Here is a 20031-nt window from a genome sequence, read left to right on the forward strand (position 1 = left end):
AAATTTCAAAAGTCTAAATCGAGTAAACAATGTAAACATGCAAGGTATGTGTGTTTGGCTATGGGCAGCACGTAGGTTGGTTAGCTTAAACCTGGGTAACTAGGTCCTATGGCCCCCGGGTGCAAAGAGTTAGGGTCAGGTTTAGGGTTATGGTTAGGGTTACCAATCACAGGCGAATCAGAGGCGAGAAAGGCGGTACGTGCCCCTACCATCCTACGAAAAAAAGATTTGCTCACAGGGTGGAACATAGAACCCGGTAAACATAGGACCCGGGGAACATGGGACCCGGGGGACATAGGTACGCTCCCCTTGGCCAGCCGTGACTATTGTAAATCCAAATTGCTTCACAGAACACTTCGACTGAGGGTTCACCGCTGTGGTCGGGGGTTTTATTATTTTGACAGCCTATTCTAGTAGGAAGTGGTGGTTACGGTGAGACATTGCACCACACTGTCGCGTGCAACACCGACTTCCTCACACATCCCGATGGCACCGACTGGCCGCTTTGGGCGCCCCCCTGTGGTGAAAACAGCGAACAACAGGGTGCTCTCTCCAGGGGGGCCAGAGGAACGTTCCCGTCCCGATCCTCTAACCTGGTACAAGATGTCGATGTTATTGTAGGCCAGGTTGAGGGAGACCACGCGGCCCAGGGTTCGGAAGGCGCCCTCCTTCACGTGCACGAGGCCGCAGCGCTGCAGGTCAAGGTGCGTCAGGTAGGGCGTGTGGAGGAAAGCGCCCCGGGGCAGCACCTGCAGGTGGTTCCCGCGCAGGTCAAGCTTCAGGGTGATCTGGAGCGGAGGGCCGCAAACACGAAGATAAGACAACGAGGCGCCTCACACTGTTCACTGGTTGTTGCGGCTACTGGAATGAATTAGGTGGAAAGAGGAAGTCTGTTCAATCAATAGAAAATGAACCTAAATTGACTATTTTATAGAAAATGTAAATAGGTCTTACTTCGTCCACAGTGGACGGCACCTCGGTCAGGTTCTTGCCCACGCAGGCGACGGTGAGTTTGGCACCGTCACATGTACACATTTTGGGGCATTTGCCAGCTTCCACCGCAGCGTCCAAAAAGAGGAGCGCTCCGAACATAAAGACGCAGAAGAACGTCATCTGTGCAAACAGGAGGTCAGGTGGGAAATTCAGAGGAACCAAACAGTATCTCTCAGTTTGAAGAGGTTACGGATTCAAATGCATTTCGTTATCAACCTCTACTCAAATGTAGGTCAGAATCAGAATCAGAATCAGAAAGGATTCAATTGCCAAGAAGGGTTTTACACCAACCAGGAATTTGGCTTGGTGAATAAGGTGCATACATTAAGACAATAACAATGAACATACAGTGAAACAGTCCAACAGGTGCGACTGAAGTTAATTTGTGAAATGCTTTTACTTGACCATTGTACAAGCGTCCGTCCCTTTATTTGCAGTTCGACATATCTATTTGATTCAATACATTGTTTGACCTGTTAATCACAAAACCGGTAAGACTTACTGGCAGAACAAACATCACAATCCCCTTACCTCGTTTGTAAAAGTAAAGCCCGAGTTGGTAGTTCAAAAATCCTCAGTGATATGGGGGCTCAGTCTCCAGCGTCCGACCTCATCCAGTGCGCTCCTCCAGCGACACCTCGCCTGGAACCCGGCCGCGGGGAGAGGCCTCAGACGGGCCTCCAGACGGGCCTCAGACGGCCAACACGGGGCTGGGACATTCCTCCGGGCTGACCCTCGACCGTGCTCCCCTCAGTTCAGATTAACACCCTCGTTCTACATTTTCTTGCTAGATCAAAGAGAACAGCCCTGTTGGACCTCGGCCAGAGCATGTTTGAAAACCCCCACAGTAAATGTGGTGCGAGAGACATTTAGTGACCACAGTTGAGGCTGACTTTTTTATTTTTAACGGACAAATGGCAATTTATACTTTGTCCCTTTGTAACATTTTATTTGTTGCATGTTCACACAATTCACACATTTACATATTAAAGATTTTTTTGTGTATTATTATTCTTTTTGTTTAACTTGTTGATTAAACACTCAATATAAAATAAAGGTTAATAGTCCTAAGGAAGGTCCCCTGAAATGAAGGTTTATAAAACGAGAGCGCCATCGCCGGCGCGGGTTTGTGCGTTTCTCCGACAGACTTCTGCTGTGTGATCGAGTCCCAGAAGTGTGTGTGTGTGTGTAGGGGGGGGGGGGGGGGTTAGACCAGGTCCAGGAGGGGGGTTAGACCAGGTCCAGGGGGGGGGGGCTGGACCGGGTCCAGGGGGGGGGGACTGGACTGGGTCCAGGGGGGGGGACTGGACTGGGTCCTGGGGGGGGGACTGGGTCCTGGGGGGTTGAGGACTAGTTTGGGGTCCTGGGGAAGGGGGGGGGGGGTTGAGCTGGCGTCCCTCGGCCCCCCCCTCCAGGGTCCGGTCTGAGGGGTCCTTCCTTCATTAGGGGCGGGGTGGGGGGTGGGGGGGCCCTCAGCTGCCCCCCTGGAGGCCCTGCAGGGTGGTCTGCAGCCCGCTGCGGGCCCCGTCCACCGGCTCCAGGGCCTTGCTGTTGCTACGGAGACCAGACAACAGTCAGACAACAGTCAGACAACGGTCATCACCGATAATGTAGAAAGAAACAACCCAAGAACAGCCGAGAGGTGCAGAGTGGTTTAACCCCCCGTGAGGTGCAGAGTGGTTTAACCCCCAGTGAGGTGCAGAGTGGTTTAACCCCCCGTGAGGTGCAGAGTGGTTTAACCCCCAGTGAGGTGCAGAGTGGTTTAACCCCCCGTGAGGTGCAGAGTGGTTTAACCCCCCGTGAGGTGCAGAGTGGTTTAACCCCCCGTGAGGTGCAGAGTGGTTTAACCCGTGAGGTGCAGAGTGGTTTAACCCCCCGTGAGGTGCAGAGTGGTTTAACCCCCAGTGAGGTGCAGAGTGGTTTAACCCCCCGTGAGGTGCAGAGTGGTTTAACCCGTGAGGTGCAGAGTGGTTTAACCCCCAGTGAGGTGCAGAGTGGTTTAACCCCCCGTGAGGTGCAGAGTGGTTTAACCCCCCGTGAGGTGCAGAGTGGTTTAACCCGTGAGGTGCAGAGTGGTTTAACCCCCCGTGAGGTGCAGAGTGGTTTAACCCCCCGTGAGGTGCAGAGTGGTTTAACCCCCCGTGAGGTGCAGAGTGGTTTAACCCCCCCGTGAGGTGCAGAGTGGTTTAACCCGTGAGGTGCAGAGTGGTTTAACCCCCCGTGAGGTGCAGAGTGGTTTAACCCGTGGTGCAGAGTGTTTTTTCCCAGCGGCCCCAGCGTTGTGAACATGTGACATGCGACAGAGCGGCCCTGAGGCCCCTGGGGGGGGGGGGGGGTACCTTGGTGGGGCCCGGCCTCATGTCAGACCCGGTCCGGCCCTTACCGGGACATGAAGGCCTCCAGCACGGCCACGCTCTCCCGGGGGAAGTAGTCCTGACGCACCACGTGCTCCAGGGCCTCCAGCTGGCCCGGGACCACCCGCACCGGCTTCACCTTGTCCTCGCTCTGGGGGGGGGACACAGGGGGACACAGGGGGAAGGGTGGGGGGGGGCAGGGGGGAGAGGGGGACACAGGGGGGGGGGTACACAGGGGGACATGAGTGACATGGGCCCGACTCAGGTTCTGCCTCTGAAGCCGTGGTTGGAGGCAGGGCCGTGTTGCTGCTCAGGCTGCCCCCCCCCCCCCCCCCCCCCCTGAGCCTGTCTGACTGTAGAGGGCTCCCCCTCTAGAGGGCTGCCCCCCCCCCCCCCCCCCCCCCCCCCTGAACCTGTCTGACTGTAGAGGGCTCCCCCCCCCTCCCCCTGAACCTGTCTGACTGTAGAGGGCTCCCCCCCCCTCCCCCTGAACCTGTCTGACTGTAGAGGGCTCCCCCTCTAGAGGGCCAGCCCTGGACCAGGATCAGTCTGATCCACTCGGTAGCCCCTCTCCTGATGCCCCCCGCCCCCCTCAGACCGGGGGGGTCCCTGTACTCCAGCGTACCTTAATGAGCCCCAGCAGCACCAGCAGACACGAGACGAAGTCGTAGCCCTGGAAGGAGGGGCTGGAGAAGGCCTTCCTCAGGACGCCGTCTGGGGAGATAAAGGATCACTGAGGGGGGGGGGTCCAGTACAGTATAAAGGATCACTGAGGGGGGGGTCCAGTACAGTATAAAGGATCACTGAGGGGGGGGGGTCCAGTACAGTATAAAGGATCACTGAGGGGGGGGTCCAGTACAGTATAAAGGATCACTGCTGCTCCAGGTCAGGGCTCAGAGGGGGGGGGGTCCAGTACAGTATAAAGGATCACTGAGGGGGGGGTCCAGTACAGTATAAAGGATCACTGAGGGGGGGGGTCCAGTACAGTATAAAGGATCACTGAGGGGGGGGGTCCAGTACAGTATAAAGGATCACTGCTGCTCCAGGTCAGGGCTCAGAGGGGGGGGGGGGCCAGTACAGTATAAAGGATCACTGCTGCTCCAGGTCAGGGCTCAGAGGGGGGGGGGGGGGGGGGGTCCAGTACAGTATAAAGGATCACTGCTGCTCCAGGTCAGGGCTCAGGGGGGGGGGGGGGTCCAGTACAGTATAAAGGATCACTGCTGCTCCAGGTCAGGGCTCAGGGGGGGGGGGGGGGGTCCAGTACAGTATAAAGGATCACTGAGGGGGGGTCCAGTACAGTATAAAGGATCACAGCTGCTCCAGGTCAGGGCTCAGAGGGGGGGGGGGGGGGGTCCAGTACAGTATAAAGGATCACTGAGGGGGGGGGGTCCAGTACAGTATAAAGGATCACTGCTGCTCCAGGTCAGGGCTCAGAGGGGGGGGGGGGGGGTCCAGTACAGTATAAAGGATCACTGCTGCTCCAGGTCAGGGCTCAGAGGGGGGGGGGGTCCAGTACAGTATAAAGGATCACTGCTGCTCCAGGTCAGGGCTCAGAGGGGGGGGGTCCAGTACAGTAAAAAGGATCACTGCTGCTCCAGGTCAGGGCTCAGAGGGGGGGGGGGGGGGTCCAGTACAGGGGAGGGGAGGTCCTCAGGCACCACCTCCCCCCCCAGGACTGACCGGCCCAGCCCTCTCTCACTAGTTGGACTGTGTGTCTGTGTGTGTGTCTGTGTCTGTGTCTGTGTGCGTCTGTGTCCGTGCGTCTGTGTCTGTCTGCGTGTGTCTGTGTGTCTGTGTGTGTCTGTGTGTCTGTGTCTGTGTGTGTCTGTGTGTCTGTGTCTGTGTGTGTCTGCGTGTGTCTGTGTCTGCGTCTGTGTCTGCGTCTGCGTGTGTCTGTGTGTGTGTGTGTGTGTCTGTGTGTGTCTGCGTGTGTCTGTGTGTCTGTGTGTGTCTGTGTCTGTGTGTGTCTGTGTCTGTGTCTGTGTGTGTCTGTGTGTGTCTGTGTCTGTCTGCGTGTGTCTGCGTGTGTCTGTGTGTCTGTGTGTGTCTGTGTCTGTGTGTGTCTGTGTGTCTGTGTGTGTCTGTGTGTCTGTGTCTGTCTGCGTGTGTCTGCGTGCGTCTGCGTGCGTCTGCGTGCGTCTGCGTCTGCGTGTGCGTCTGTCTGTGTGTGTGTGTGTGTCTGCGTCTGCGTCTGTGTGTGTGTCTGTCTGTGTGCGTCTGTGTCTGTGTGTCTGCGTCTGCGTGTGTGTCTGTCTGTGTGCGTCTGTGTCTGTGTGTCTGCGTGTGCGTCTGCGTGTGCGTCTGCGTGTGTGTCTGTCTGTGTGCGTCTGTGTCTGTGTGTCTGCGTGTGCGTCTGCGTGTGCGTCTGCGTGTGCGTCTGCGTGTGTGTGTGTCCGTGTCCGCGTGTGCGTCTGTGTGTGTGTGTGTGTGTGTCCGTGTCCGCGTCTGCGTGTTCGTGTGCGTCTGCGTGTGCGTCTGCGTGTGCGTCTGCGTGTTCGTCTGCGTGTGCGTGTGCGTCTGCGTGTGCGTGTGTGTCTGTCTGTGTGCGTGTGCGTGTGCGTGTCTCACCGATGCTGTCCAGGACGGCTGTCCTCACCTCCTCGTTCTCCTCCTTGTAGACGGAGGAGATGGTGAGGAAGGCGCGGGCCGTCTTCATGGCGTCGGAGAGGTCCACCTGGCGGGCGAGAGGGAACCCTGCAGCTCAGGACCGCATGTGGGAGCGCAAGGATGCCTACATTCGGTTTGTGTTGCCAGTTTGGGCATATTTCCCGTCTTTCCAGCCTAATTAAAAGTAGCCAAATAGGGCAGGACAATTTGCCCAATCTGGCCACTCTCTTAACAGCCAAGATGATTCCCAGGGATGTTTTGTTTTTAGAAGAAAACTATCCACAGATATCGGCAAACATCGTATCGTTGTCCAATGAATCGATTTAATATCGTATCGTGATGGAACCAGAGATACACCCCTAGTGGAGGTGTGTGCTTGTGCGTGTGCGTGCGCGTGCGTGTGTGTGTGTGTTCACCTGCTCCTCGATGAGTAGAGCCCTCTTGGCCCCTAGTTTGAGCAGCTTGTCCGGCGAGGGGAAGCTGAGGAAGGACGACACGTCAGGGGCGCGCGGGGCCGAGGCCGGGGTGGAGACCTGGAGAGAACATCACAGTGAGACACACGGACAGGGGGGGGCCGTCGGCCCCGGGGCCCGGGAGTGGACCCCCGGGGCCCGGGAGTGGACCCCCGGGGCCCGGGAGTGGACCCCTGGGGCCCGTGGGGAAACCAGAGAGAATGGCATGGTTGTGGCACACAGGATCTCTTGCCTTTACTCCAGGGCTTTCATCCTCCTCTTCCTCCTCCTCCTCCTCCTCCTCCTCCTCATCCTCTTGGTCATCTTCTTCCTCCCCCTCCCCATCTTCCTCTTCCTCCTCCTCCTCCTCTACACCTTCTTCATCCGTCTCCTCATCGTCATCATCATCATCATCGTCGTCGACTTCTGGCTCACCCTCGTCATCACTGCAGCAAAACAAACAAGTTAGTGTCTTTATTATTATATCAGCAGGTCACTGGTCCCTCCCAGCAGGTCACTGGTCCCCCCCCAGCAGGTCACTGGTCCCCCCCCAGCAGGTCACTGGTCCCCCCCCAGCAGCTCACTGGTCCCCTCCCAGCAGGTCACTGGTCCCCCCCCAGCAGGTCACTGGTCCCTCCCAGCACGTCACTGGTCCCCTCCCAGCACGTCACTGGTCCCCTCCCAGCAGGTCACTGGTCCCCCCCAGCAGGTCACTGGTCCCCCCCCAGCAGGTCACTGGTCCCTCCCAGCAGGTCACTGGTCACTCCCAGCAGGTCACTGGTCCCCCCCAGCAGGTCACTGGTCTCCTCCCAGCAGGTCACTGGTCCCCCCCAGCAGGTCACTGGTCCCTCCCCTCTCCCAGCAGGTCACTGGTCCCCCCCCAGCAGGTCACTGGTCCCTCCCAGCAGGTCACTGGTCACTCCCAGCAGGTCACTGGTCCCCCCCCAGCAGGTCACTGGTCCCCTCCCAGCAGGTCACTGGTCACTCCCCTCTCCCAGCAGGTCACTGGTCCCTCCCCTCTCCCAGCAGGTCACTGGTCCCTCCCAGCAGGTCACTGGTCCCTCCCAGCAGGTCACTGGTCCCCTCCCAGCAGGTCACTGGCCCCTCCCAGCAGGTCACTGGTCCCCCCCCAGCAGCTCACTGGTCCCCTCCCAGCAGGTCACTGGTCCCTCCCAGCAGGTCACTGGTCCCTCCCAGCAGGTCACTGGTCCCCTCCCAGCAGGTCACTGGTCCCCTCCCAGCAGGTCACTGGTCCCTCCCAGCAGGTCACTGGTCCCCTCCCAGCAGGTCACTGGTCCCTCCCAGCAGCTCACTGGTCCCCTCTCCCAGCAGCTCACTGGTCCCCTCTCCCAGCAGCTCACTGGTCCCCTCTCCCAGCAGGTCACTGGTCACTCCCCTCTCCCAGCAGGTCACTGGTCACTCCCCTCTCCCAGCAGGTCACTGGTTCCTCCCAGCAGGTCACTGGTCCCTCCCAGCAGCTCACTGGTCCCCCCTCACCTGAGGGAGCCCAGCAGGTCACTGGTCCCCCCCCAGCAGGTCACTGGTCCCTCCCTCTGCCAGCAGGTCACTGGTCCCCTCCCAGCAGGTCACTGGTCACTCCCCTCTCCCAGCAGGTCACTGGTCCCCTCCCAGCAGGTCACTGGTCCCTCCCAGCAGCTCACTGGTCCCTCCCAGCAGGTCAATGGTCCCTCCCAGCAGCTCACTGGTCCCCCCCCAGCAGGTCACTGGTCCCCCCCCCAGCAGGTCACTGGTCACTCCCCTCTCCCAGCAGGTCACTCCCCTCTCCCAGCAGGTCACTGGTCCCTCCCAGCAGGTCACTGGTCCCCCCTCTCACCTGAGGGAGCCCAGCAGGTCACTGGTCCCCTCCCAGCAGGTCACTGGTCCCCCCTCTCACCTGAGGGAGCCCAGCAGGTCACTGGTCCCCCCCCAGCAGGTCACTGGTCCCTCCCAGCAGGTCACTGGTCCCCCCTCTCACCTGAGGGAGCCCAGCAGGTCACTGGTCCCCCCCCAGCAGGTCACTCCCCTCTCCCAGCAGGTCACTGGTCCCCTCCCAGCAGGTCACTGGTCCCTCCCAGCAGGTCACTGGTCCCTCCCAGCAGGTCACTGGTCCCCCCTCTCACCTGAGGGAGCCCAGCAGGTCACTGGTCACTCCCCTCTCCCAGCAGGTCACTCCCCTCTCCCAGCAGGTCACTGGTCCCCTCCCAGCAGGTCACTGGTCCCTCCCAGCAGGTCACTGGTCCCCCCCCAGCAGGTCACTGGTCCCCTCCCAGCAGGTCACTGGTCCCTCCCAGCAGGTCACTGGTCCCCCCCCAGCAGGTCACTGGTCCCCTCCCAGCAGGTCACTGGTCCCCCCTCTCACCTGAGGGAGCCCAGCAGGTCTCCTATCTTCATACTCTGCATGGCCTCCTTCAGCGCCTCGCAGCCTTCCACCCCCAGAGCGTTCCCTACACAGGGGACAGGGGCTCAGAGAGCGCTACATCCTCCACAGCCATGGTCTTTATACTGGCTCAGGTGCCTCACAGAGCCCTCGGTGTGAGGGAGGGAGGGTCCCTACCGTTGAGGTCCAGCTTCTCCAGGTGGGTCTTGCTCTTCACTGCGTGGGCCAGTGCCAGAGCGGCCTCCTCGGTGATCTCCCCAAACGACAGGTTCAGCTCCTGGTCAGAGAGGGAGCAGGGCAGGAGATCACAGTCTGACGCGTGCGCAACGCACACCGCCCGGCTTCAGCAGGTGTGCTCTGCTCGTTACCACAGGTGTGCTTCTGCTCGTTACCACAGGTGTGCTTCTGCTCGTTACCACAGGTGTGTCTCTGCTCGTTACCACAGGTGTGTCTCTGCTCGTTACCACAGGTGTGCTTCTGCTCGTTACCACAGGTGTGCTTCTGCTCGTTACCACAGGTGTGCTTCTGCTCGTTACCACAGGTGTGTCTCTGCTCATTACTACAGGTGTGCTTCTGCTCGTTACTACAGGTGTGTCTCTGCTCGTTACTACAGGTGTGTTTCTGCTCGTTACCACAGGTGTGTCTCTGCTCGTTACCACAGGTGTGTCTCTGCTCGTTACCACAGGTGTGTCTCTGCTCGTTACCACAGGTGTGTCTCTGCTCGTTACTACAGGTGTGCTTCTGCTCGTTACTACAGGTGTGTCTCTGCTCGTTACTACAGGTGTGTTTCTGCTCGTTACTACAGGAGTGCTTCTGCTCGTTACTACAGGTGTGTCTCTGCTCGTTACCACAGGTGTGTTTCTGCTCGTTACTACAGGTGTGCTTCTGCTCGTTACTACAGGTGTGCTGCGAGGGGTCGTTCTCACCTTGAGGATAGGGAGTCCTTCCGACACGGTTTCTGCGATGGCGATGGCCCCCTCCGACCGCACCAGACAGTCCCCGAAGTTGATCACCTGGACGCTGCGTAGGTGTTTCAGGGCCTGGGAGGAGTCGCGGAGTCAAAACCATTTACACAAACATATCTTCACACCGTTTTCTTGATCCTGACTCATTGGTTAGTCTGCTAGCCGAGACCAGCAGGACCAGACTAGCAAGAGATGGTCTGGGCCTAGACCAGACCCCCCCTGGTCCTGGACCCGACCCGTGGTCCTGGACCAGACTCCCCCTGGCCCTAGACCCGACCCCCCTGGTCCTAGACCCGCCCCCCCTGGGCCTAGAGCCGACCCGTGGTCCTAGACCCGACCCCCCCCTGGTCCTAGACCCGACCCGTGGTCCTAGACCCGACCCGTGGTCCTGGACCCAACCCGTGGTCCTAGACCCGACCCGTGGTCCCCCTCTGGTACCTGGTCCTGGACCCGACCCGTGGTCCTGGACCCGACCCGTGGTCCTGGACCAGACCCGTGGTCCCCCTCTGGTACCTGGTCCTGGACCCGACCCGTGGTCCTGGACCCGACCCGTGGTCCTGGACCCGACCCGGTCCCCCTCTGTACCTGGGCCTGGACCCGACCCGTGGTCCCCCTCTGTACCTGGGCCTGGACCCGACCCGTGGTCCCCCTCTGTACCTGGTCCTGGACCAGACCCGTGGTCCCCCTCTGTACCTGGTCCTGGACCAGACCCGTGGTCCCCCTCTGTACCTGGGCCTGGACCAAACCCGTGGTCCCCCTCTGTACCTGGTCCTGGACCCGACCCGGTCCCCCTCTGTACCTGGGCCTGGACCCGACCCGTGGTCCTGGACCCGACCCGGTCCCCCTCTGTACCTGGGCCTGGACCCGACCCGTGGGCCTGGACCCGACCCGGTCCCCCTCTGTACCTGGGCCTGGACCCGACCCGGTCCCCCTCTGTACCTGGGCCTGGACCCGACCCGGTCCCCCTCTGTACCTGGTCCTGGACCCGACCCGGTCCCCCTCTGTACCTGGGCCTGGACCCGACCCGGTCCCCCTCTGTACCTGGGCCTGGACCCGGTCCCCCTCTGTACCTGGGCCATGGCGATGGCGCCCCTCTTGGTGAAGGTGTTGTCGTTGAGGTTGAGCACACGGAGGCCGGCGTTGTGCTGCATGGCGGTGGCCAGCGCCGTCACCCCCGGGTGGTTGATGCCGTTCTGGGGCATGTGGACCTCCTCCAGGCTGCCCATGAGCTGAGGGGCAGAACACAGCTTTACTGAAGCTGCCTAATAACCAGTCTTCAGGTGGAGTATTCATCATCATCATTATTATTCATTAAGCTAGGGGAAGGAACTGGACTGGAATGAATGGAAAGCAGGATAAGGGGTCAGCGAGGTGATACAGGGTTAACGAGATGATACAGGGTTAACGAGGTGATACAGGGTTAACGAGGTGATATAGGGTTAACGAGGTGATACAGGGTTAACGAGGTGATACAGGGTTAACGAGGTGATATAGGGTTAACGAGGTGATACAGGGTTAACGAGGTGATACAGGGTTAACGAGGTGATATAGGGTTAACGAGGTGATACAGGGTTAACGAGGTGATGTAGGGTCAACGAGGTGATACAGGGTTAACGAGGTGATACAGGGTTAACAAGGTGATACAGGGTTAACGAGGTGATACAGGGTTAACGAGGTGATACTGGGTCAACGAGGTGATACAGGGTCAACGAGGTGATACAGGGTTAACGAGGTGATATAGGGTTAACATGGTGATATAGGGTTAACGAGGTGATATAGGGTTAACGAGGTGATATAGGGTTAACATGGTGATATAGGGTTAACGAGGTGATACAGGGTTAACGAGATGATACAGGGTTAATGAGGTGATACAGGGTTAACGAGGTGATATAGGGTTAACGAGGTGATACAGGGTTAACGAGGTGATATAGGGTTAACATGGTGATATAGGGTTAACGAGGTTATACAGGGTTAACGAGATGATACAGGGTTAATGAGGTGATATATAGTTAAAGAGGTGATACAGGGTTAATGAGGTGATACAGGGTTAACGAGATGATACAGGGTTAATGAGGTGATATATAGTTAAAGAGGTGATACAGGGTTAATGAGGTGATATATAGTTAACGAGATGATACAGGGTTAACGAGGTGATACAGGGTTAACGAGGTGATACAGGGTTAACGAGGTGATACAGGGTTAATGAGGTGATATATAGTTAAAGAGGTGATAAGGGGTTAACAAGGTGATATAGGGTTAACGAGATGATACAGGGTTAACGAGGTGATATATAGTTAAAGAGGTGATACAGGGTTAATGAGGTGATATATAGTTAAAGAGGTGATAAGGGGTTAACAAGGTGATATAGGGTTAACGAGATGATACAGGGTTAATGAGGTGATATATAGTTAAAGAGGTGATAAGGGGTTAACAATGTGATAGGGTTAACGAGGCGATAGGGGCAGCACTCCGGCCCTCATTCAGCAGCACAGGACATTGGGTGGGCACAGAACGCAGAGTGTTAACCTGAGTAGGCCCACTCAGCCCTCCAGAGCCCCTCCCTGGTCGCAGGGCGCCCCCCCGGAGCTTCGTACCTGGAAGGCCTGGGCCAGGGCCCTGGCGCCGTCGTTCTCCAGCCGGTTCCTGCCTGCGATGAACACCTTCAGCCTGAGGGGGGCGCCCAACGCACTCGACTTCTTATGGCACTCCGTCAGAGCTGCTGCCAAAATCTGAAACAATGAATAAAATACCACTTTATTGGGCGTTAACCTGACTGACCAGACATCAGCGTGATGCCAACAACAGCGTGGAGTCTGAGGCGGTCGTCGTGGCGACGGACAGCAGCGTGGTGTCGGTGCGGTCGTCGTGGCGACGGACAGCAGCGTGGTGTCGGTGACGGTCGTCGTGGCGACTCACCTTGCCCCCGCCGATGCCCATGCCGCAGTTGTTGAGCTTCAGCTCCTGCAGCGTGTGGCAGGCGCGGCTCTTCAGCAGCCGCTCGATGCCCTTGACGCCGTCCGGCCCGAAGGCGTTGTCGCTGAGGTCCAGCACGCTGAGCCGGGCGCCGGCCGTCACCAGGGCGTCGCCCAGGGAGTTCTGGGGTCACAACAGAGACCACCGACTCAAACAACGGTTTGGAGGGGCGAGGGCAACCCAATAAAACAGCTTTGGGATCTCTCCCTTTCCCACCCTGTGAGCTGTGCTTCCTTAACCGGTTCTGTTCTGGGTTCTATATAAGGACCACGGCGTGTTTCTTTTTACAATTTATTCGTTACCAGCATTCGTAGTGTTGATCAGCAGAGAAATAGTCCGCCAAAGACGTTGACGTCGCTTAGCAACCGAAGAAGCTGGGGTTAACAAGTCACCGGACTACTACCCATGCAAGTGAACGGAGCGTTCCACGGCATTGAGAAGACCCGTGGAATAAAGGCCTATAATATTTCTGTTTATGGCATAGATTTCCCCTCAGATTAGGCCAATAAAGCAATGATTAAAAAAAAGTAAAAAAACACACAAACGCTCGATCAAAGGCCCGGCCCGACCCGGCCCGAGGATAGTGGTGGGAAATATTGGCACCGCGGGTCGGGTCGGGTCGGGCTCGGGCAGAGACTCTAAACTCTAGTGTGGTGTGACAGGGCAGGACCTACCAGGGCAGGGGGGATCTCAGAGCGCAGCCGGCCTGTGAACATATCACTCCAGTAGCAGCACTGAGGAGGGAGACGATGAGGAGCCATGTTAATACATTAGGACAGTGGTGTTCAAACTGTGGGGCGCTCCTCCCCTGGGGGGAGCGCCCCCCCTGAGTTCTTCAGGGGGGGCGCGACGTGAGAAAGAAATAAACCAGAAAAGTTACAGAATCAACACATAGACAAAGACGCGCTGTGTTCGAAATCGTTCCCTATTCACTCACTCACTATTCCCTTTATAGTGTTTATGATATAGTGCACTATATAGGGAACGAACAAACGAGAATTCGGACACTAAACATTTCTAAAAGTCATTTCGTTTTCGTTATTATCCGGAAAAACACGACTGCATTGCATTGTGGCATACGGGAGTAACATGTAGAGAACATCGTATGTTCACTCAAATTTGGGGTAGTTTAAGTCCACTTTATAGTGCGTGAAATTTAACACTGAGAATTCGAACACCACTACAAAATGGCGAGCACCCTATATAGTGCACTACACTATATCCGTGATAGGGAACGATTTCGATCACAGCTACGCAAACCCATTGCTCCTACTAAAGTTGAGGTGAGCCTTAGTTAGTCTGACCTTAAACTGGCTCTTGGTCTGGAGGGCCTTAGTTAGTCTGACCTTAAACTGGCTCTTGGTCTGGAGGGCCTTAGTTAGTCTGACCTTAAACTGGCTTTAGTTAGTCTAACTTTAAACTGGCTCTTGGTCTGGAGGGCCTTAGCTAGTCGGACCTTAAACTGGCCTTAGTTAGTCTAACCTTAAACTGGCTCTTGGTCTGGAAGGCCTTAGTTAGTCTAACCTTAAACTGGCTCTTGGTCTGGAGGGCCTTAGTTAGTCGAACCTTAAACTGGCTCTTGGTCTGGAGGGCCTTAGCTAGTCTGACCTTAAACTGGCCTTAGTTAGTCTGACCTTAAACTGGCCTTAGTTAGTCTGACCTTAAACTGGCCTTAGTTAGTCTGACCTTAAACTGGCTCTTGGTCTGGAGGGCCTTAGTTAGTCTAACCTTAAACTGGCTCTTGGTCTGGAGGGCCTTAGTTAGTCTAACCTTAAACTGGCTCTTGGTCTGGAGGGCCTTAGTTAGTCTAACCTTAAACTGGCTCTTGGTCTGGAGGGCCTTAGTTAGTCGAACCTTAAACTGGCTCTTGGTCTGGAGGGCCTTAGCTAGTCTGACCTTAAACTGGCCTTAGTTAGTCTGACCTTAAACTGGCCTTAGTTAGTCTAACCTTAAACTGGCTCTTGGTCTGGAGGGCCTTAGTTAGTCTAACCTTAAACTGGCTCTTGGTCTGGAGGGCCTTAGTTAGTCTAACCTTAAACTGGCTCTTGGTCTGGAGGGCCTTAGTTAGTCTAACCTTAAACTGGCTCTTGGTCTGGAGGGCCTTAGTTAGTCTGACCTTAAACTGGCTTTAGTTAGTCTAACTTTAAACTGGCTCTTGGTCTGGAGGGCCTTAGCTAGTCGGACCTTAAACTGGCCTTAGTTAGTCTAACCTTAAACTGGCTCTTGGTCTGGAAGGCCTTAGTTAGTCTAACCTTAAACTGGCTCTTGGTCTGGAGGGCCTTAGTTAGTCTAACCTTAAACTGGCTCTTGGTCTGGAGGGCCTTAGCTAGTCTGACCTTAAACTGGCCTTAGTTAGTCTGACCTTAAACTGGCCTTAGTTAGTCTGACCTTAAACTGGCCTTAGTTAGTCTGACCTTAAACTGGCTCTTGGTCTGGAGGGCCTTAGTTAGTCTAACCTTAAACTGGCTCTTGGTCTGGAGGGCCTTAGTTAGTCTAACCTTAAACTGGCTCTTGGTCTGGAGGGCCTTAGTTAGTCTAACCTTAAACTGGCTCTTGGTCTGGAGGGCCTTAGTTAGTCTAACCTTAAACTGGCTCTCGGTCTGGAGGGCCTTAGTTAGTCTGACCTTAAACTGGCTCTTGGTCTGGAGGGCCTTAGTTAGTCAAACCTTAAACTGGCTCTTGGTCTGGAGGGCCTTAGTTAGTCTGACCTTAAACTGGCTCTTGGTCTGGAAGGCCTTAGTTAGTCTGACCTTAAACTGGCTCTTGGTCTGGAGGGCCTTAGTTAGTCTAACCTTAAACTGGCTCTTGGTCTGGAGGGCCTTAGTTAGTCTAACCTTAAACTGGCTCTTGGTCTGGAGGGCCTTGGCGATGGCCTGCGCCGCCTCCACTCCGATCGTGTTCCCCTCCAGACGAAGGGCCTGCAGACCCTGGAACTCCTCGATCTCTTTCACTATCTCCTCCACTGGAGAGGGAGGGAGGAGGGGGGAGAGGGAGGGAGGAGGGAGGAGGGGGGAGGGGGGAGAGGGAGGGAGGAGGGGGGAGAGGGAGGGAGGAGGGAGGAGGGGGGAGAGGGAGGGAGGAGGGGGGAGAGGCAGGGAGGAGGGAGGAGAGGGAGGGAGGAGGGGGGAGGGGGGAGAGGGAGGGAGGAGGGAGGAGGGGGGAGAGGGAGGGAGGAGAGGGAGGGAGGAGGGGGGAGAGGGAGGGAGGAGGGGGGAGGGGGGAGAGGGAGGGAGGAGGGGGGAGAGGGAGGGAGGAGGGAATGGGAGAGGGGACAGAAAACAGAAGCAGGCAAGCAGTTGTCAAGTCAGCGATAGGGACAGGTTCAAATATGTATGTAATGGCGCTTTTCCACCGGACGGTTCGGTTCGCCTCAGTCCGGTAGGGACGGGGCGGTATAGCCCAGCTCAGTTCCGAGGTCGCGTTTCCACCGCCGACAGTACCCTTATCGCCGGACGTCGATCGCCGCGGCAGCTACCTAAACATTGTGACATCATAGCAGCGCGACACAGTGTAGCCAGCTCAATAAAGACAATGGAAAAGAGGAACGCGACGCATTAAGCCAAGAGCTACCACGGAGGTCGTCCAGCAACAGTTTCGGAATGTCTCCTCCTCCTTGTTCACCCAAGCTAACGTTGTGCGCGACATGTCCATTGTCCAGAATCATACCTCGCTGAAACTGTTTGTTTGTTTTTATCCCCATTTCGCCCGGAAGTGAAGATTCTGTCGACCAATCAACGGAGGGCGCGTGTAGCTCGAACTTGCCGGCACCCTTTCAGGCGTCTAAGTACCCCTACGGAGGAGTACTGGAGACGAGTGCGATACGAGTACGACTCACGCCCGTTTTTGGCGGTGGAAACGCGAACCTTACCGCACCCTCCGGTGGAAATTAGGGATGTGAATAACTCAAAATGGTCGAATAATCGGTGGGTGGTATGAACGAATAATCGATTATTCGATGTGTGCCGACATTCACAAAGGCAGCCATGGATCATCGGCAAGAAATCACTTCATATCTTAAACGCAAAAAAACAACTACCTGCTAAGTAGTTCCAGTCAAATTGTCCATTCAGCCCTCAAAACGAGAGCTGGTAAATTGTGAAAAATGCATTTACGGTAACTGTAATCCGAAAACGTGGTTACATGCTATAGTCCCTACAGTATCTGTGGTATAAAGGCTGAATCGCGACGCTCTATACTTTCAACATAAAGAGTACTTATAATTTGAAATTCGTCCCAGCCTTTATACCACAGATACCATAGGGTCTATAGCATATAAACGCGTTTTCTGATTACAGTTTAATGTAACAGTAAGCTGACAACATCGCTAGTTAACACCGCAACTGCAAATTAACCACACAGAAATAACCCTGGCAACCGGTCAAACAAATTTTCTTATGGCTATAACTCTGCGCGCACATCCGCCGTGTTGATAAACAAATAATCCCCAATAAAAGCAATGTCGCCATCCTGTTACAAGAAAATGAACAAAAGTACATATTTAAACTTTACACATTAAAGTTGTAATAACCAAATAGTCCGTTTTTAATGTAATAGATTAGGAATTTAAATGTCTCCATGACCTTCCCCTGCTTGCAATGCAGTTCAGTACTATCTGCCCGCTTAGCATTTAACCTGTGGCGTCTCACATGGTGCTAGTGTAGTACCCCGTCCGACCGGCGTCTCACATGGTGCTAGTGTAGTACCCCGTCCGACCGGCGTCTCACATGGTGCTAGTGTACTACCCCGTCCGACCGGCGTCCCTCATGGTGATAGTGTAGTACCCCGTCCGACCGGCGTCCCTCATGGTGATAGTGTACTACCCCGTCCGACCGGCGTCTCACATGGTGCTAGTGTAGTACCCCGTCCGACCGGCGTCCCTCATGGTGATAGTGTAGTACCCCGTCCCACTGGCGTCTCACATGGTGCTAGTGTAGTACCCCGTCCCACTGGCGTCTCACATGGTGCTAGTGTAGTACCCCGTCCCACTGGCGTCTCACATGGTGCTAGTGTACTACCCCGTCCGACCGGCGTCTCACATGGTGCTAGTGTACTACCCCGTCCGACCGGCGTCTCACATGGTGCTAGTGTACTACCCCGTCCGACCGGCGTCTCTCATGGTGATAGTGTAGTACCCCGTCCGACCGGCGTCCCTCATGGTGATAGTGTAGTACCCCGTCCGACCGGCGTCTCTCATGGTGATAGTGTAGTACCCCGTCCCACTGGCGTCTCTCATGGTGATAGTGTACTACCCCGTCCGACCGGCGTCTCTCATGGTGATAGTGTACTACCCCGTCCGACCGGCGTCTCTCATGGTGATAGTGTAGTACCCCGTCCGACCGGCGTCCCTCATGGTGATAGTGTAGTACCCCGTCCGACCGGCGTCCCTCATGGTGATAGTGTAGTACCCCGTCCCACTGGCGTCTCTCATGGTGATAGTGTACTACCCCGTCCGACCGGCGTCTCTCATGGTGATAGTGTAGTACCCCGTCCGACCGGCGTCTCTCATGGTGCTAGTGTACTACCCCGTCCGACCGGCGTCTCACATGGTGATAGTGTACTACCCCGTCCGACCGGCGTCTCACATGGTGATAGTGTACTACCCCGTCCGACCGGCGTCTCTCATGGTGATAGTGTAGTACCCCGTCCGACCGGCGTCTCTCATGGTGCTAGTGTACTACCCCGTCCGACCGGCGTCTCTCATGGTGATAGTGTACTACCCCGTCCGACCGGCGTCTCTCATGGTGATAGTGTAGTACCCCGTCCGACCGGCGTCTCTCATGGTGATAGTGTACTACCCCATCCGACCGGCGTCTCTCATGGTGATAGTGTACTACCCCGTCCGACCGGCGTCTCTCATGGTGATAGTGTACTTCCCCGTCCGACTCACCGGACTGGGCGTTGTCCAGCTTCCGGCCCTGGCCCTTGTAGCTCAGCTCCCACTCCTCCACTCCGGTCCGGGCTAGGGAGTCGGCCAGCTGCCCAACAATATCGGTCGCCATGGGGGCCTGGATCGTGGACAAGTAAATCGTTAATTTTACTCCGATTGTATATATCAGCCATTATACAACTAAGTTTACTGCTACCAATGATGGCTAAATATCGACTGTATGTTTTTTAAAGGAAATAAGGTTGTTTAAGGAGCAGTTATGTCTGAATAAAGACCACTAGATAAAAACCTTGTTCAACAAAAACACATGGCCACAGACTGTATGAAACACAAAGCAATAAAGAAAACACCACAACGACAACAACGCATCAAGTACACAACCGACAGTCAATGTACAACAACATGGAAACGCATAGAAACCGATGCAACGTTATTATACACTGGCATTAGGATGAAACCCACATACTGTCAGGGGATATCAGACCAGCCTCTATATGGAGGCTTTAGTGATCATTCAGACCTCCAGCCTCTATGTTGAGGCTTCAGTGATCTCTAGCCTCTATGTTGAGGCTTCAGTGATCTCTAGCCTCTATGTGGAGGCTTCAGTGATCATTCAGACCTCCAGCCTCTATGTTGAGGCTTTAGTGATCTCCAGCCTCTATGTTGAGGCTTTAGTGATCTCCAGCCTCTATGTGGACCTTTAGTGATCTCCAGCCTCTAGGTGGAGGCTTTAGTCTCCTGAACAATGCATTCCCCGGCTCTGACCCAGTGAGCTGACAGCGCTGTTTACACCTGACCCGCTAGCTAGCTATGCTGCTAGGCTAGTAGCCCACTGGGTTCAGCAGAATACTGGTCTTTATAATAATATACCAGCATGTCAAAGCCCACAGGGACTCCAGAGGAGTCTGGCTGAAGAGATATTGTGTGCTATGTCACTAGTAACGTGTGTGAGTGAACGTGCTAGCTAAAGAGCTACCAGGTAACCGGACGGCGAAGCGGCGCACGCTCGCGTGGCCCTCCGCTCTCACGTCCTCTCCATGGCAACCGTCCTTAACGGGTCCGGTCTCCGGTGCTCTCTCTACCGGAACACGGCCGAGGGTCAACGGAGTCTAATGTATGGATTTGAACTCACCACAGGAGTGTTTAATCAATACTTCAGCGGGTTTGTAGGAACGTTGGCAGATATTTCGAGGTTCGCACTCCCGCTCGCTCCTGACGTTTAAAACCGAATCGCTTGCTGGGAGTTGTAGTTCAATGCGCGTTCACAACACACGCTCTGCCTCCTCGATTTGTAGTTCAATGCACATCTTTCCGAAATCGTGTGGAATGGTTGCATATTCTGTTCGGTGAATCCATAACTTGTTTCAAATCAAAACGTATTTGATCAGGTGAGGCTGTATGCACTTCAACGATACCAACGTAC

The 20031-nt window shown here is 55.8% G+C and overlaps 2 protein-coding genes across 5 annotated transcripts in view; both read right to left on the minus strand.

The window, feature by feature from the left end:
* chadla (chondroadherin-like a) overlaps window positions 1–1749 on the minus strand; it is a 7925-nt gene extending 6176 nt beyond the window's left edge. For both annotated transcript variants that reach the window (XR_003973526.1, XM_030338175.1), the window contains exons 1-3: window positions 1525–1749; window positions 955–1113; window positions 594–788 (exon numbers count right to left, since the gene is read on the minus strand). Coding sequence is in view for 1 of the 2 variants with exons in the window: in XM_030338175.1 (XP_030194035.1) it covers window positions 594–788; window positions 955–1113 (354 nt within the window). In the remaining variant the exon portion in view is untranslated. The remainder of the gene's footprint in view (window positions 1–593; window positions 789–954; window positions 1114–1524) is intronic.
* Window positions 1750–1875: 126 nt separating this feature from the next.
* rangap1a (RAN GTPase activating protein 1a) lies at window positions 1876–19888 on the minus strand. Of its 3 annotated transcripts, none has more exons than XM_030338204.1 (16): window positions 19741–19888; window positions 18609–18726; window positions 15556–15683; window positions 13396–13455; window positions 12665–12844; window positions 12343–12477; window positions 10819–10977; window positions 9710–9823; window positions 8961–9060; window positions 8766–8850; window positions 6660–6852; window positions 6371–6487; window positions 5916–6021; window positions 3973–4061; window positions 3377–3498; window positions 1876–2547 (listed from the first exon to the last, which is right to left on the minus strand). In XM_030338204.1, exons 2-16 carry the CDS (start codon window positions 18718–18720, stop codon window positions 2466–2468), a joined length of 1782 nt encoding a protein of 593 aa, XP_030194064.1. In that variant the 5' UTR covers window positions 18721–18726; window positions 19741–19888; the 3' UTR covers window positions 1876–2465. The 3 variants fall into 3 exon arrangements, with proteins under 3 accessions (XP_030194064.1, XP_030194074.1, XP_030194082.1); XM_030338214.1 differs by having other exon boundaries at window positions 3333–3498; XM_030338222.1 differs by lacking the exons at window positions 15556–15683; window positions 18609–18726; window positions 19741–19888 and adding an exon at window positions 15058–15062.
* Between the last annotated feature and the right edge of the window lie 143 nt (window positions 19889–20031).

Source organism: Gadus morhua, chromosome 2 (assembly GCF_902167405.1).
Source record: "Gadus morhua chromosome 2, gadMor3.0, whole genome shotgun sequence".
NCBI classification, from domain to species: Eukaryota; Metazoa; Chordata; class Actinopteri; order Gadiformes; family Gadidae; genus Gadus; species Gadus morhua.